Source organism: Pristis pectinata, chromosome 15, assembly GCF_009764475.1.
Source record: "Pristis pectinata isolate sPriPec2 chromosome 15, sPriPec2.1.pri, whole genome shotgun sequence".
Lineage (NCBI taxonomy): Eukaryota > Metazoa > Chordata > Chondrichthyes > Rhinopristiformes > Pristidae > Pristis > Pristis pectinata.
The window spans coordinates 42,968,143-42,986,429 of NC_067419.1; the positions used below are offsets into that span (position 1 = coordinate 42,968,143).

General features: G+C 38.8%; 1 protein-coding gene across 7 annotated transcripts in view; it reads right to left on the reverse strand.

Annotated features, from left to right (window-relative positions):
- LOC127578652 (plasma membrane calcium-transporting ATPase 1-like) overlaps positions 1-18,287 on the reverse strand; it is a 90,196-nt gene that overhangs the window by 63,058 nt on the left and 8,851 nt on the right. For all 7 annotated transcript variants that reach the window (XM_052030918.1, XM_052030912.1, XM_052030911.1 and 4 more), the window contains exon 2: positions 1,886-2,292. In XM_052030918.1, coding sequence (XP_051886878.1) covers positions 1,886-2,084 — 199 coding nt within the window. In that variant the 5' untranslated portion in view covers positions 2,085-2,292. The remainder of the gene's footprint in view (positions 1-1,885; positions 2,293-18,287) is intronic.

Sequence of the window (18,287 nt, forward strand, 5' to 3'; positions counted from 1 at the left end):
GTGTTTTAATGGATTTTATATTATTTAAAAAACTTAAAACATTTTTCAAATGCTTCTGAATGCCACAGGCATTTAAACTTACAATAGCCTTTCAACTTTAACACAAGGCAAAGCCTGTCAGAATTTGTACGGCCTTAGTAGTGTCCTGTCAAAGGTCAACTCATTGCCTGACTTGAGAATGCAGAGGCCCAATCATATTGGCACTCTGTACCCAGTCCTGGAAAGTTTGGTTGCACAAAGACCTCTGATGATGAATTAAGGCAGTAGACCAGATTCAGAAAGATCTAATACACTGTGTAACATTAGTGAAAATAAAGGATGAAGTCTTCAAGATGTGTGCACCCAGAATTATTGCACACTCCCCTGAAAAAAAACAAGAATGTTCTAAAAGCAGTACAGAGCAAAGATAGACTAAGGAATAATTAGTTCCATGAAACTGGAGGTAATCAATGAAGTACAACTTGGTGGAAGCATATTCAAAGAAAGTTACCAAAATGGCACTAGCAGAGACAAGGATCTAGAATGATTGAAGATAAGGTGGAGTGATATACTGGGAGAGGCATGAAAAGCTGCCGGGTGATTTGCATTACCAAAAGCAATAGAGAAAATCAGATTTAGGTACCAAATAGTAGGCCATTTGGCCCCTCAAACCTGCTCTGCCATTCAATAAAATCATGGCTGGACTTTCACCTCAACACCACTTTGAAAAACCTATACCCAAGACGAGAGTTAGAGTTGTACAGTATAGAATACGCTCTTCAGCCCACTGTGTCTATGCCAACCATCATGCCCATCCATACTAATCTCACCTGCATTAATTCCTTACCCCTCTATGCCCTACACAATCAAGTATCTGTCCTGATCCCTCTTAAATGTTGTTACTGTTTCTGCCTCAAGCACCACCACTGGCAGCTCATTCCAGATACCAACTACCCAGTGAAAAAATTACCCCTCAGATCCCCTATAACCCTCCTTCCTCTCATCTTAAACCTATGACCTGTAGTTTAGACACCCCTACTATGGGCAACAGATACAGGCCATCTATGCCTCTCATATACCTCAACCGTGTCGCCTCTCAGCCTCCTTTTCTCCAGGGAAAGCAGACCCAACTGATCCAATTTCTCCTGATAACTCAAGCCCTCCAATCCAGGCAACATCCTTGTGAATATTTTCTGTACCCCCTCTCACTTAATCACATCTTTCCAGTAGTGTGGCAACCAGAACTGCACATAACACCCCAACTGCAGCCTAACCAATGTCTTGTACAACGGTGACATGACATCCCAATTCATGTACTCAATGCCTCATTTGATGAAGGCAAGCATACCATACACCTTCCCCACATTCTGTCTACCTATGTTGCCACCTTCGGGGAATTATGTACTTGCATCCCAAGGTCTCTGTTCAACGACACTCCCCAGGGCCCTGTCATTCACCATGCCCTGCCCTGGTTTAACCTCCCAAAACGTATCACTTCACACTTGCCTGAGTTAAATCATAAGAATAATATATGGCTTTGTATTTTCACTGGGAAATCTCACCCATTAAAGCAACTGTTGAAAAGTCATCCAGGTGCACACTTGAATGTCTGCCTATGAAAAATGCTTTCAATGTTGAACTGGGAATTGATTCCAATAAAACCTTCAGACCAAATAGATATGGAATATATTACAGCCAAAGCTAACTACTGACGACCTGAGACTTGTAATGCATTTTCAGGTCTTTACACCAAGTGCTAGCTGCAATTCCAAGAGCAAGCTTCCATATGCCGTTAATTAAAATATGCACAATAATACCTTCAATAAACAATATTAATTTTTGAATTGTTCAGCTCCATACTGGGAAAATTTGCCTTTGAAACAGAGTATTGAGTCCAAAAGATTACCTTCTACAGGTGAGGTTTTCAACCTTGCACAAAGTCCTTCGACATTCCCATAACACTCTTCTATTTTCTGTACAGCATCCGTAGATCGCAGTTCCATAAGATTACGGAGCTCTACAACAGTACAGTCAAAATGCCCTTCATGGTGATCATCTGTTGTTTTGCTTGGAAGGTACTTCACCGCATTATTCATGTCACCCATGTCTAAAAATCCTTGATGCAAAATCTTGGTGCCAAAAAGAAACTGCAATAATCCAGCCAAATTATGGACTCCAGAAAGTGCAAATCCTCCAGAAACAGTTGATCAGTGAACAAGCTGCATTATCCGATGTGATTACTTAAAAAATCCCAGTGTTTGACCAATGACTGGTTTCCATGTCCAATCACTTTAGCAATCCTTTAGTTGAAGTCTACAAAAAAAAACAGATTTAATTAATATTTGCACACGAGCATACAACAGCAACTTGCAGAGACTGGGGAAAAGTGAAAAGTACCATGTTTAAGACCTTTCAACAGCCAGGCCATCAGTTGAGAAATCAGTAAACATATTGCACTTCCATCTATAGGTGGCTGCCCAAGTACCTATCACTGGTAATGTTGAGCATTCAAGTCACCTGGATATCATCTTCAGTAATTTTCATGGGGGCTTTTTGCAGGCATGAACAGCAAATCTGAAAACCTGTCTCACATGGATATGCCATACAATCAACTGTTAAGGTTCTAGCTTTCTCCAAGGACATTTTAATACTTACTGGGCACCATACATTAACAGCATTCAGTGCTTCTTAATATCAACCTTTGCAGTAATGCTTCTCCATAAATGACTGCCCTTATAATTAGGGGATATAAGATTTTGAAGACTAATTGTTTTGCACTACCCCACACAGATCCAACCAAGTATTCACTGGTTCCAATTTATGTACACATTTATCTGAAGGGCATTTCAGTGTGACAGAAGGGCTTGCCTCAATTTTCCACTAGGATGGTCTCCTTTTAATTGAACCAGTTTAGATACAAAACATTCACAACCATTAAAAATGAAAGCTTATAAAATCTTAAATGACCAACCTAAAAATACTAGCTTTTGTAGGTTCCTTTCACACAGCAAATAAACATTGAGTTCTTAAAAGGATCAGCTGCAGGGAACAATTAGTTAAAACTTTGGAACCAATGTTTTAATCTTTGTTCCTAATTTATGAAATGGTTATCCCACTGACTGATTCAGCTTTCTTTTAGTTTAAGGTTAATATATGACTATTAGAATTCCTAAATATACTAAAAGTACAGATAATTGGTTTTGTAATTACTGTCATTACATAAATTCCTTACAGAATATATCAGAATGAGTCTGCATTTCCAATTTTAAATTTTGGAAGAATTTTTAACATCTCAAATATTGGACACAAAAGGTAAAAACAAGAACGTAAATATGCAATACAAGAGACAGCATTTGTCTGAAGAAAGAGTTAAAGATCAGAACTTGCAATAAACCCCAGACTTGGCCAAGTGCAAACCCATCAAGGACTGAATGCTTCCACTGTCTGACATTCAGAAACTTAAAAACCAACAAAAAAACTGAAAGTATTTCAAACTCAATGTAAAATGTAAAATACAGAAATTGCTGGAAATGTTAACTTTCTTTTCACCACTGCTGCCTGACCTGCTGAGTGCTTCCAGTATTTTGTTTTATTTCAGATTTTCAGCATCTGCAGTTTTTTTGCTTTTCATTTAAATGTGAATAGACTTGTTTTTGCCTAGATTCACCACAGCCATTCTTTTTCATTTAAATTCATTCCTACCTCAGGTTTAAACTGTCATAGAAGCAGGTAGATTCCATGGTGTCAACTGCAGGAGAACTGAAGTATTTACTACACCTTTGAACACAAGTCTGTATCAGAGCAGAGTCGATGATTTGAAACTTTCACACATTCTGCCTGCCTAGATCTTGCCATATTCTCTTTGTTTCAGTTCATCACCCGTAGTGCTTTGCAGCATTTTTGACAGGGGTAGCGTATACACCAGAATTTAGTCTTATTTTTTGGGAGGAAATACAAACCTATCTTTCCTTCAATTTGTTCCAACCAATAGAAATATTTCTGACATTCAGCGCTTGGATACACAAGGCACTGAAAATTTATCACTGTAAGACTGCTATTTGGCAACGAACAGCAGCAAACTGACTGAGCCAGTTAAACCTGTCAGTTGTCATCCAGGAGAAAAAACAAAATTCTCCTGCAAACGTGATTTTAAAAAAATTTCCAGTTCACTATAATACAACTTTCTCAGGCCCTGGACTTATCAGTTCATCAAGAGAAGCATCTGAAAAGGTTTCAAGTTCCTCCCTAGCCAGATACCAGTGCTGTTCTGAGGGTATGTTACACTGTTGGTTGTGGCTTATGCTGAGACACCATCCATTCTCCATTGCACATTCACGACCCAACGCTGCTCTGAACAGCAAGAGACTAATGCACAGTATGCATCAATGTTTACCTCTCAACCAACATCACTTCAAATTCCGCCTCTCCCGTTTCCAAGAGCTTGCTGTTCGTAAATTATCTGTCACTGTCCCTACATTATCAAAAACTGAAACACTAACACCAACTGCAAGAACAAAGAATAAGGTCGAGGCATCTGAATCCCAGTACAGGAAGTTTTAATTTACATCTGGGACATCCTATATTTAAATCTGATTGATGTACCGCATCAGCCGAGGTATCAACATCTCACCTGATAAGGATAGAAATCTTCCAAAATAATGCTTGGTCACAGACCATCATACACTCCCTCACTACATTATCCATAAGATTAATTCCAGTATAGATGTTCAAAGGCCCACTTACAGTCCACAATATTAAATACATTAGAAGCCCTATACCAGAATTCAGTCAGTGCCTGGAGTCAAGTAGAGGATAGATTAATTTCTTTCCATGGTCTATTTAAAAGGAGTGAAATTCTATCTAGTCAGTGACAGCAAACCACAACTTTGAAGCGGTGACTGCATTAGGCAGAAATACATTAGTTATGGAAGTCTATACACTTTGTGAACAGGTTAACCATTCAAATTATACTGCAAATGAAGTAAAATGTTTTAGAGTTTTCAAAATCGTTATGCTATTATGACTAAGTCTGAAACATGATGACATCATATTTTGATGTGACTGATGGGTTTTGCTATAGTCTAGGTCATTAAAATAAACTCCGATAGTTGCTTGTGGAAGGTGTCAAGCACTATTTTGGACTCCACAGCTGTCATAAAGCATGTTTCAGTTACTTGTTTGAATGTGTTTGGTCTGAATCTAATTATTTAGAGCACAAGATTGACAACCCGTAGAAAAGGAGGTAAAAGTGATGGTGCAACCTGAAAGATTGTTGCATCCATTCGACTTGAATGTTGCAATAATTATTCTACTGTGGTGGGGAGGAGACAGAAGGCAAGAGCTAACTATAAAAAATATGGATGGAAGCACTCAGATTAAGCTCAGTTGGAGATACAAGCAGTCAATGTTCTGAACGAGGGTCCTCGACTTGAGGCATCAACACTGCTTTCTCTTCCCACTGATGCTCAAACTCCTAAATGCTTTCAGCATTCAGGGTTTGTTTCAGATTTCTGGCATCTGCAGTTTTTTTGCTCCAACTGCTAAATAAGTGTAACCCTACTGCCCTGAAGGTAACATGGTCTGAATGGAAAGTGCTTGAACGTTAACATTCAATATGGAAACACACAGTTCAATATATAATTCACTAGGATTGGTTTGATTACATGACTGGAATGTTATTTATATTTATCCTTTACTAATAAGGTTCAAGTACAAACATGATCTCAATGCAGGGTAACACATGTTACACTTTGTTGGTACTATGTATCAACACTTAGCAAGCAATCCAGCAAGAATTCCAAGCACATTGCAATTAGATGCCTGGCATTCTACATGTTGAGAAATTTCAAGAATCAATTTTGCATTCAATGTAGATTCATAGAACAAGTCAAAAAATGTCAGCACTGTCAAGCTAGAATATTAAAGGAGAGACAATTTTAATTCAGCAAATTCAGTTAAGATTACTTAACTATTTCTTTTCCTGTGCAATTTGACCTTCACCTGCATATTCTCTCCACTGTTTTATTGTAACAAAAGGCTCACTGAATGATTATCTCAGGAAAGCCTCTTGCTTAATCTAATTAGTGAATCCAGGGTCTGAAAACGCTATTGTCCATTAGGTTACATATACCAGTACAGTTCATATACCAGCACAATGAGCTGCAACTCAGTTAGGACTAAGAAAACAAAAATGGAAAAGCTACAAAGCAAAGCTTAACCACTTGTTTCTAGAAAAGATTAAATGGATCACTCTGAATTATCAAAACATATCCCAAAGGCAAGAATTATGTATTTTTTGGCCTTCAGCCTGAAATGAGTGGCCACGTTTATACAAGCAAACAACTTTTCCCTTCTTCAAAGCTGTTAAAATAGGACCGTTATTAAATAGATGCAATATTCAGTAAGAACACAAGTGGTAGGTGTTCCGGCATTGGCAGAACTGTTAATCTATCTTAATATCTAGCCTGTCAAAATAAACTCGTTACCAAATTTAGATCCAGAGTAATTATTCTCTGGCATGGCAGCAGTTCTAGAATTATAGAGACACTGAAGCAAAACTTGGACTGATTAAAACCTCTCAACTTTTATGCAAGATAATTGCTTGCATGAAAGATTTTAAAACAAATTTATATTCAATGCATTAAAATCTGAACTGTTTGTGTCAGATAGAATTGCAAATCTTAAATAATTGAGACTTTCAAGTTGTTCAAGCTTTGCTGCTACAGTTTGACCAAGTAACATGAAACCAGATATTAGATTACACTAACCACTTAATTTACAGACTACTCTAAATTATAAAAGCACAAATTCAAATGGCTTGGCAGAACAGAGACAACACGATGGTGTTAACTTCCTTTACGTCATCTTTTTGAGAAACTTGTCTCGAGCTCTGAATTTAGTTTTTAAACTGTAGTAAATCTCCGAAGTGACATATTCATTACAACATTCTACAAAAAGGAATAACCAATAACAGATCAATGTTCTGACTCAAATTTGATTGAGGCAAATATCAGAAAGGAACAAGTAACCAATGAAAAACAAATCCAGCTTCCTCTCTCCTCAAACACCAAACCAGTATTAAGAAACCTATTTCTTTTATGTTCAACTACTGATTTGATTATTTTTTGCTTAACTTACAGTCCATTGCTGGAACAAACTCAGTCCTGAAATTGGATCATTTTAGAAACATCTTAAACTTCTCACTTTTCTTTGAGACTCAGAGTGAGTTCTGGCCATACTTTGATCATCTGTCCAAATCTTCTCGAAGTCGTGTCGCAATTGTTTTAATAGGCTAAATGGGAACCCTCACAACAAACAAAATTAACATGTTTGCTTTGTAGATGTAGATGGATTAAATCCTTCCTCAACCCTCCGCACTTCTTGCTGCCTATTTGCTGGCAATAAGAGCTTTTTTCCTTAGGCGTTTTCAAATGCAGTTCTATACAAATGCATTGTGGCAGGTGCACCACAGAAGCTCCTGTTTTCACCTTGCTCCCTGTAGAATTACTGCATGCAAGTGCACAGAAACATTGAGTGGCAACCAGACATTTGTAAAAAGGCAGAGAAAGCAAGGATTTCATTGCACCTCATGTTTAATTTAAAAAAAACTTGAATAGAAACGTGCTAACAGAAGGTTATTTCATGCACAGACTCACCCATACAAATCTTGGGCCACAGCAAGTGCAACATGTTTTGGTCATTTAATGATTGGTTTTGTGAAGAGGCAAGGTTTGGGGTATACAGAACAATGACAAAATAGCTTTGTTGGGCAACTTCACATTGGAAGTTGGAGAAGTGATAACATTTCTGTGGTTGAAGGCAATGATCTCCATTCAGCAACCACACTGCAGCACTCCTACCTGCACACCAGCTGCAAGGACTGGCTTCAAGACTACTATGTGAAGAGACTTGGCTTTTCTACCAGAACAGGTTTGATAATAACCACCAGATCCAGCAGCTAATTAACTACAGTACATAGCTTCTTGAATTGAAGTTGCACCAAAGGAGGAAAAAAAACAATCCATTGGCATCTAAAGGTTAAGGTGCAACAGAAAACCTGTGACCCAAGGATGAGGGGGCAAATAGCACCACAGTACAAGATAGGTTATGATTAAAAATTACAAGAACTTTAGTCTTGTTGTCATGAAGTAGATGAACTACGACACGAATGATGATGAATGGGTATGACCAGATAGCCATTATGGAGACGTGGTTGCAAGGGGATCAAAGCTGGGAACTTAGTATTCAAGGATATTTACCTTTTAGGAAGATTAGGCAGGAATAAAAGGGTTGGGGGTAGTCATGTTAATAAGATGAAATAAGTAGTGTGAGAGACGGTCTAGGCTCAGAACAGGTTTAGTCCATTTGGGTGGAGGTTTAAAAACTACAAGAGAATGAAGACACTAGTAGGTATATGCACAGCCAAACAGCAGGAAAATGTACAAATCAATAAATAATGCAGTTGAGTATAAAAGCAGTGCAATAATCAGAGGTTTTAATTTTCGTTAGATTGGGCTAACCTAGTTGGAAAGTAGAGCCGCAAGAACCAATTCATAGAATACATTCCAAATAATTTCCTAGAGTAATACATTATGGAGCTGACCAGTGAACAGGCCAACGTGGATCTGGTAATAGGCAATAACGTTGGTTTAACACATGACCCCTGTAAAGATCTCTTTAGTGATCATATCTGGTGGAATTATATATTCAGCGAGGGGGAGAAACCTGGGACAAAGACAACCACGGTTAAACTTAAGTGAATTATAATGGAATGATGATACAGCTGGCAGGAGTGGACCAGATGATTAGATTAGCAGGAAAGACAGTGGGGCAAGCAGTGGCAGATATTTAAAGAGGTAATTCTTGACAAACAGCAAAAAGATGTCTCAATAAGGAGGAAAAATTCTAAGGAAGGGATGAAGCAATCAGGGCTAACCAAGGAACTAAGGAGAGAGTCAAGCTGAAAGAGAAAACGTGCAGTGGTAGACATGAATTAAGAATCCAGTAAGGGAGAACAAAAAGGGCTATGAAGGGCTATGTGGGAGGGAAGGGTTAGATAGATCTTAGACCAGGATAAAATTTTGGCACAACATTATGAGCCGAAGGGCCTGTACTGTGATGTAATGTCTATGTTTAAAAATGATAGAGAAAATAAACTGAGAGAAAACTGGCAAGGAATGTAAAAAAAAGTTTCTTTTTAGAAAAGTATATGAAAAGGAAGAGGAAGGTCAACATGAACACTGGCCCCTGGACGATGGGGCTGGTGAAACAGTTATGGGGAACAAGAAAATGGAGGAGTTAAGATACTTTGCATCAGTCTTCATGATAGAAAATACTACAAACATTCCATGCTAATGCTGGGCTGCATCCTAGAATCCCAAAAGTAGCTACCAAGATGGATGAATTACTTACAACCTTCCGAAAATCTTTAGATTCTGGAGAAGTGCCAGAAAATTGGAAAACTCAATTTGACACTACTAATCAAACATGAAGGCAAAAAGCGGGCAACTACAGACTGATTAGCCTAACATCTGCTGTTGGAAGAAACTGTTGCTATGTCAGGCATAGGTCAAAATCTACAAAGGAATTTAAGTTAAACCTATTGGCATTTGTGCAGTTTACCCTCAGAGAAACACTCACTGGAAAACTGACATATCCGAGCAGCTCTTTGCAGTGGTAATCTGAATTTCTTTTCCAGGCTCATTGCATTGCCACACATTTATCCGATTTTCCCTTGAGATGTAATTGGCTATTTAAATTGCATCACTTGATGACATTTTCCATGCTTCCAAATAAAAGTGGAGAAACCATTCCTGCCATTCAATATTAAGGACACTGATTCCCAATTCTACTCAAAATCCCTCATTTTTAAAAGCTGAATGTAAATCCAAATCCAATAAGGAGATCTGATCAGTCAATATGTACTCAGGTGTCAGGTAGGAGGCAATGTTGGTGCAAAGCTATGATCCCGATCGAAGCCCGAGGTTATTTCTGTCCTCTACTAGAAAATTCTCTACCGCAGAGGGTTGTGGAGGCTGGATCAATAGAGGTAATTAAATATTTCCAAAGATCAAAGAATTGAAGTCAATGGAGAACTGGCATGGAAAAGGAGATGAGGTCTCGGGCTGACCAGCCATCATATCAAATGGCGAGGCAGGCTTGAGGGACCAAGTGGCCTACTCCTTCCTGCTCATTTATTATTTCTTATGCTCTAAATGTCTTTGTAAATAAAATTAAAATATAATTCTAAGCACACTGAAGTACAAGTAGTAAGTAGGGATAGTGCAAGGATATAATTAAAGAATTCCCTATGAAATCAATATAGTATCTGATCCCATCCACGAGTTGCATGAAATCAAGGGAATCCCAGCAAGACAGGATCCCTCCAACTGATTCAATATTACACGCCCAGGGCATACATGCATTCAAACAGCTGAACGCTAATGTTTCCAAACAATTTGGCCCCACGATTGATCATCTGTTTCATCCACTTTCCCATCTGGTCGCCGATTAGTGTCAAAAGATCAAGTGATCACAGCAATGAATATACCCAAGTGATCTCTGGGGCAAAGAATTACTGAGATTTATTATAGTTTCCCTTCATCTCACTCCTAGGTGATTGTCTCTTTTCCCAAAACTGATGGCTAGTTCTAGGCTCTGAAGTCCAAGGAAACATCCTTTCAGTCAAACTATCAAGGAATTACATTTCTATGGATAGTTCCCTAGACTCCAGAGTAGTGCCCCATCTTATTCAAAGCACTCCTCATAGCACAACCCTCAACCTAGGAATCAATCTAGTGAACATTCATTGCCCCACCTTTGAGATGTGAATATCCATCTGTAACTAAGGAGTGAAAATGCACTCAGTACTCCAGGTTCAGCCTGAAAACCCTGTATAATTGCAACAAGATTCCTTACTCTTACACTCCACACTCTCTAATAATAGACATCAACATCAGCCCCTTCGAATTGCTTGCAGTGCTTGAAAGTTAACTGTATACAAGGGTAACCAAATCTCCTGAACACAGAAGATACTTGCCATTTAAAAATATTTGGCTTTTCTATTCTTCCTGTTGGTATATAACATATGTTACAAAAGGTGTAGTTCTGCTCAAGGAATGAGCAGCCACAGTCCAAATCAAAATGCTGAATCACAAAGGTAATAGCTTCTGGATTATTACCCAAATCATGTATAAGCTAGTAAAGGATAAATAAGATCAGAGAACTGAACATATGGCTAGAAGATTGGTATGGGAGAAATAATAAGAGCACTGGTACAGGGAAGGAGCTGTTCTGTTATGATGGACTTCATTTGGGATCAGTATTAATAAAAGAAACTTAAGACAATGAAAGGTGATAAATCCCAAAAACCTGATTACCTACACCCTGGGAGCTACAGAGGTGGCAGCTATGGAAAAGTTGGACGCACTGGTTGCTATTTTCCAAAATTCCACAGACAGTAGAAAGTTTCGCACAAATTAGAAGGTAGCAAATTTAAGGACAGAGAGAAAACAGGAAACTATACACCAATTAGCCCGACACGAGTAGAAAAAATGTCTGATTCTATAAATGAGGAAGTGGTAAACAGGGCACTTGAAATACATTACAACTGGGCAAGAGTCAACATGATTTTAAAAGGAAAAAAAAACACATCTGACAAATCTGTTAGCTCTTGAGGTTGTAAAATAGCTGAATAGATAAAGGCTACCCACTGGAAGTGGTGTATTTGGTCTTTAAAGCAGGTTTTGAAAAGGTACCACACAAAAGGACATTTAATATTTACAGAGCTGGGGGGGGCGGGAAGAGAGAAAGAGGTGTAGAGAGCAATGAAGTGGTATTATTGGAGAATTGGTTAATGACAAAACAATAGGAATAAATAGCTGGGAAGGTTAGGAAACTGGCTAGATGAGTGTCAGTGACTGGTATACACAATTTACTTCAATGATTTGAATGAGGGAACTACGTGTTATATTATCCAAGTTTGCTATTGATACACAGCTGGGTGTCATTGTGGATTGTAGGAAGGACACAGGGGGTCTTCAAGAAGATGTAGACATGTTAAGTGAATACAAACAAAAATTAGGAGCAACAGGCCCCCCCCCCCAAGAAAAACATCATTTGTGTCACTTGGGTGGCCCCTGGTTCCAGCCACACCTCTAGCCCAAGGAAGCATCCTCTGCATATCCACCCTGCCAAAAAATTCCCAAGATCCCACATAGGCAACAAATGAAATTGAATAAAAATGTGGAAAAAGTTGAGGTCAACCACTTTGGTATTAAATAGAAAGTATTTTTTCACCCAAATGTTTGAGCATGGGCTGGTCACCCATTTGACACAAGTCACAAGAGTTTTTTTTCCCCTTTGTGGGAGGGAGGGTGCCTGCTGCTCTTAATTTGTATATTTGAAGAGTGGTGATGCTCAGAGGGACCTGGGTGCCCTTGTACACAAAGTGAACATGGAGCTACAGTAGGCAGTTAAGGAGGCAAACAGTATGTTTGCAAGAGATGAGTGGACAGGAGTAGAGAACTCTCACTCAATTGACTGTACTAATCTTTGGTCTCGATCGCTTTAGATTTATAAATGTCCCCAACTTAAAATGGAGAGGAAATAACAAACTGCTGGAGGAACTCAGCAGGTCAGGCAGTATCTGTGGAGGGAAATGGAAAGTTGACGTTTCGGATCAAGACGATGACTGTCCATTTCCTTCCACAGATGCTGCCTGATCAGCCGAGTTTCTCCAGCGGTTTGTTTCCACTCCAGATTCCAGCAAGTCCACTCTCTCGTCAAAATGGGAGAGTGGCAAAGAGAAGTGGTTTATAATTTATATTGACAACAACCTACAGCCAGAGTTATTTGACCTGCTGGTTTAATTTGAGTGGAACCTGCCCGCACCAAACAGATACCTCTTACTGTAGCTTTGCTGCCAGCGTCCCATGAATTGAACTATACTATTATTTCAACCATATACAATACAGCAGTTTGACTCAATGCCAAATTTCTGATGTCATATTCTGCCCCAGGTTCTGGGCAAACAAGTAGATGATCATGCTTGTTTTTTATTTTGATGTTAAAATAACATCGAAACTTCAATAATCTGCTATTTCCACTAGAACCCTGTGACTACATATTTAACCCTTCTTAAATACAAGGTCACACATTAGGATAATTCAGTTTAACAGGAAACAATAAAACAATGTTCTCAAGTCTTTTACTCCTATAACAAATGTTCATTACTTTGAATTCCATCAATTTGTCATTGTCTTCTACAAGAAAACTATGCAAGGGTTGAACCCTGAACAAGGCGCAAGAGCAGCACTGTAGCATTACTGGCTATGAGGCACAGCTGGTAGTGCTGCTGCCTCACAGCTCCAGCAATCTGCATTCAATCCCAACCTTGGGTACTGCCTGTGTGGAGTTTGCATGCTCTCCCTTTAACTGTGTAGGTTTTCACCAGGGTAGTCCAGTTTCCTCCCACATCCCAAAACACGTTGGTTAGTTGGTCATTATTAATTGCTGCTAGTGTAGGTGAGTGCTAGAATCTGAGGGGAGCTGATGGGGATGTGGAGAGCATTAAAAATTGGATTATGGTAGGTCTACTGTAAATGGGTAGTCGATGATTGGTATGGAGTTAGTGAGTCGAGGGCCTGTTTTGTGCTCTACAAATCAGACTAATTTAAAGTAAAAACTAAAAGCACTGGAAATATTCACTGGGTTCAGCAGCATCTGGGGGCAGAGAAAGGTTAACTTGTTAGGTTAATGATCTTGCATTAGAACATCCTGTAGCACTTCATGTAGAAGGTATTATGTATAGACAGGTACCGGAACAAATTGGTGGAATTCAAAGTAATGAACGATTCACACAAGAGAGTAAGGCATCAGGATCCCTCAACTCTGATTTGCACTTGGATTGAAAGACTTGACACCTTTTTTTTGTTGGGAAACCTGGTGAACTGAGTTATTCCAACATCTTCTGTGTTTAAAGGAGATCAAGCACAAGGATTCTCTCTGCTTTCTTGTGGGACGCAGGATTTTGCCCTTGCTTCTTGCCCATTTTAAGTTGATAATTAAATTCACATGGACAAAGCTCTGCCCTGAATATCAAGATTACCTCTGCTGGTCAATTAGTAATTAGGGAATCTGAAGAACAAAAGTATTTTAATACCAAAACAATGCAACACATCTGGCAACTCTGAATAAAATGGTACCATATAAAAAACTGACTTAAAAGATTCCTCCAAGATTCGCAGAACATAGACCAGGACAGCACAGGAACGGGTCCTTTGGTCTAGCATGTTTGTGCCAACCTAACTAATCCCACCTGCCTGCATGTGGCCCATATCCCTCATGTGTCTGCCTATGTGCCTCTTAAGCATTGCTTTCATATCTGCTTCTACCACCTCCTCTGGCAACACGTTCCAGACACATACTTCTCTGTTAAAAAAAAACTTGTTTCACAAATATCCTTCAAACTATCCCCCTCTCACTTAAAACCTATGCCCTCTAGTATTTGACATTTCCACCCTGGGCAAGAGACCATCTACCCTCTGTATGCCTGTAATTTTATAAACCTATCAAGGTTGCCTCTCAGCCTCCAACTCACCAGTGAAAACAATCAAACTTTGTCTAATCTCTCTTTATAGCACATGCCCTGTAATCCAGGCAACATCCTATGAACCTCTTCAGCACCCTCTCCAAAGTCCCCATATCCTTCCTATGGTGTGGTGACCAGAACTGCACACAATCACACAATACTCCAAATGTGGCCCAATCAAAACTTTTACAGCTGCGACGTGACTTCCTAACTTTTATACTCAACGCCCCGACTGATGAAGGCAAGCATACCACCCTATCCACTTGTGCTGCCACTTTCAGGGAGCTATGGACTTACAGTTCCAAGATCCCTCTGTACATCAATGCTCTTAAGGGCCCTGCCATTTACTGTATACTTTGCTCTTGTACTTGACCTCCCAAAATGCATCACCTCATACTTGCCCAGATTAAACATCATATGCTATTTCTCCATCTAAATTTTCAGATGACCCACATCCTGTTATGTCCTTTGACAACCATCCTCACTATCCACAAGTCCACCAATTTGTGTGTTGTCTGCAAACTCACTAATCAGATCACCTACATATAAGAATTTGAATGAACATGTATATACACACAAACAGAGGACCCAGCACTGATCCTTGCAGAAAACCACTGGTCACAGACCTACAGTCAGAAAAACACCCCTCTACCACTACCCTGTCATTTATGACCAAGCCAATTTTGTATCCAACTTACCAACTCAGCATGGATCCTGCCTGACTTAACCTTCTGACCAGCCTACCATGAGGGAACTTGTCACATACCAAACCAAACTCCATGTAGACAACACCCACTGCCCCACCTTCATCTTTGTCACTTGCTCAAAAAAACCCTCAAATTTGAGAAACAGGTCCTCCCTGCCTAAAGCCATGCTGACCATCACCAGCAAGTCCACACTTTTCCAAATGCAACTCATCAACTTTAGATTATTATACTTGCCGAGGTTCTATAATTTCAACGCTCTGATGAACAATTTGCTAAGAAGTTTGACTAATTCTCAGTGACATTAAACAGAACTCATTCTGATCAAAGCACGTCAGACCTCTAGGAGTCATTCAAGAACAAGATTTCCTGCCTCCCCTTGCATGAGACAATGTAGGCAACATAAACAATACCCATTAGGTGCTGATCCAATACATTAATGCACAAGCTAAAAAACTGCAAAATAACCACTGCGAAGTGCCAAACCTGGAGGTCCACTTCAATATATTTCAGAAGGCCATGGCAGAATCCACAAAAATTGCAATATTAAGTTGTGCTAATAATGCTATAAATGGAACCACGCAAGAGTATTCCTAATTTGAAACAAAAAGTAACAAAGTCTGAACACCAAATTTCTAAACTAAGTTAGTAACTTCCTGCAGAAACCACTGCAAATTCATAATACATTCCATTTTATGTCCGCAACTAACATCAAATGATTCCACTCTGCTTCCTACTCAGCGTCCAAACCCAAAAATCAGCACAAAACAATAACACTTAAATGTCCACTATTCATCAAGATTTCCCTGGTGGTTCAGAAGCATCACCTTGGAACAGTCTACATTCACCACAGATTTTTCTAGAATTTCAGTTTCAAAATGGGGAGCGTAAAGCACAAAAATGAAAGGGGGAAAATAAGAATGTCAAAGGTTTGTGCATTTACTTAACTCATTATTGATTTGGCTAGTTTGCTCCTTATTTTATAATATTTAAAATAGTGACGCAGCGACACAGCTAGTAGAGCTGCTGGCACACAGCACCGGAGACCTAGGGTCAATCCTGACCTCAGACAGTGTGTGTGGAGTTCACACGTTCTCCTTGTGACCCCTTGGGTCTCCTCCAGTTTTTTTTCCCCCCCCCATACCAAGGACATGCAGGTTGGTAGGTAACCAGCCACTCTAAATTGCCCCTAATGTTGTAGAATAGAATCTTGGGGTGTGGAGGGCAGGATTGAAGAGAATGCAAGGAGAATTTTAAAAATGAGGGACTAATACAAGATTAGCGTAAATGGGTGGCACAGACTCATTGGGGTGAAGGGCCTGTTTCTGTGTTGTCTCTGACTCTATAAAACCTATAAAATCAAATTTTCAATATCACCAAAAAATTACAAAACTCCATCAGAAAATAAATTTTAGTACTGAGCAATAAAACTGTTCATATATTCTGCTCAAGGTGAAAATACAACTGTAAAGGAAATTAGACATGTATTTTGATCAGCCAGAATCAGCACCGAGCATTGCCACAGCATTTACATAATAGCTAGCTACGGTGTGAAGCTTTTTAATCTGCCTTAACTAATCTATGAGCACTCATTGTACTAGGGCTTTTACTACTTTTCCTTTAGTCAACTCATGAAGAATCTTGCGCCAAAATACTGATGCTATCAGTTCTAAATTGTTTGACCTGGGAAAAAAAGCAGAGCTTGCATTTCATATAATAAACATGAATGGAAAAAGCAGGAAACCCTACACGTATTTGAAGCTCTGAACTAACATGACACTTATTGGGTACAACATAATTCTAGGCAGAAACATGCTGCACAAATCAATGATTATAATTAACCACAAGTTCAAAGATTTAGATTTTAAACTGGAAAAGCAAATTAACTGAACATTAGGTTTCTGCCACACTCATCACAAACTAAAGTTTTCTTCACATCGGTTTTTGATGTAATAATTTTCCATCTATTGTCAAGCACATTATGAGTGGATGGATCGAATAATATGATATGGACTGATCCATTTCAATTATTAATGAGCAGATGAAGCAAACATGAAATCGCAGATTTGGGTCTACGACTCATCTTTAGTGACACCAGCAGCAGAACAGCAAGTAATCTAATTTGCTTAAGATTTTGCACTAGTAAAAATTGCCCTTTGAGCAGATAGTAAATTAGCTATCAATGTGCCAACCCCAAACACAGCATGCTGATCTGCAAAATGTTTGATGCTCTATTTTCAAATCAAGTTGTAAATTAATGATCTACAGTGATCTACATTGTGAGAACTCATTAAATTCAAAGCCTTCATATCAACAGTATAAATGAGTCTAAAGTTTTTTTTAAAGTAGTAATTTTCCTCTTTATAGATTAAAAGAGGAATCAAGCCCACAGACTGTTGGGGCATCCTTGAATCAATTCAAATATCCAAATTCTAAAATTCAGAATACAGAGTAATTCCCATTCAATTCAAAACCAAGAATTCTTAAGCCATACAGTACTTCAGCTACAAATATAACAATTAAATCAATCTAGCTATTTTGTTCAATACTAAAATGCACTGACATCTTAAATTAGTTAGGCAATTAATTCCTGCACACAATCATCCAAGTTTCACTTGACATATTCTCTTTATATGCTTCTAGTCTTACTGACGTATCTTCCTTCAGCTTGTATAACCAAAATAACTACAACAGAGCCTATGGAAGTCACTAAAACATGCACCTGAAAAGAACAATTGAAATGCCATTGATTTTCTTAGGAAAACCAAGTGAAGTTGCAACAAATTAGATCTTATTATATATCTATTGCAAATGCAGCAAAACATGTTAAACTATTATTGTTTTGTACTTAACGCAGTATTGCACAAAGCACAATAAAACTGACCATGAAAACTCCAACCATGGCTCACTTGTCTGGATTAGAGAAGCAGGAGCATTCTTCTATTTCTTAGCATTGATTGGTGAAACAATTTTATACCGGCCAGCTCTCCTGCTCCTCCCAGTGTAGAGAATAT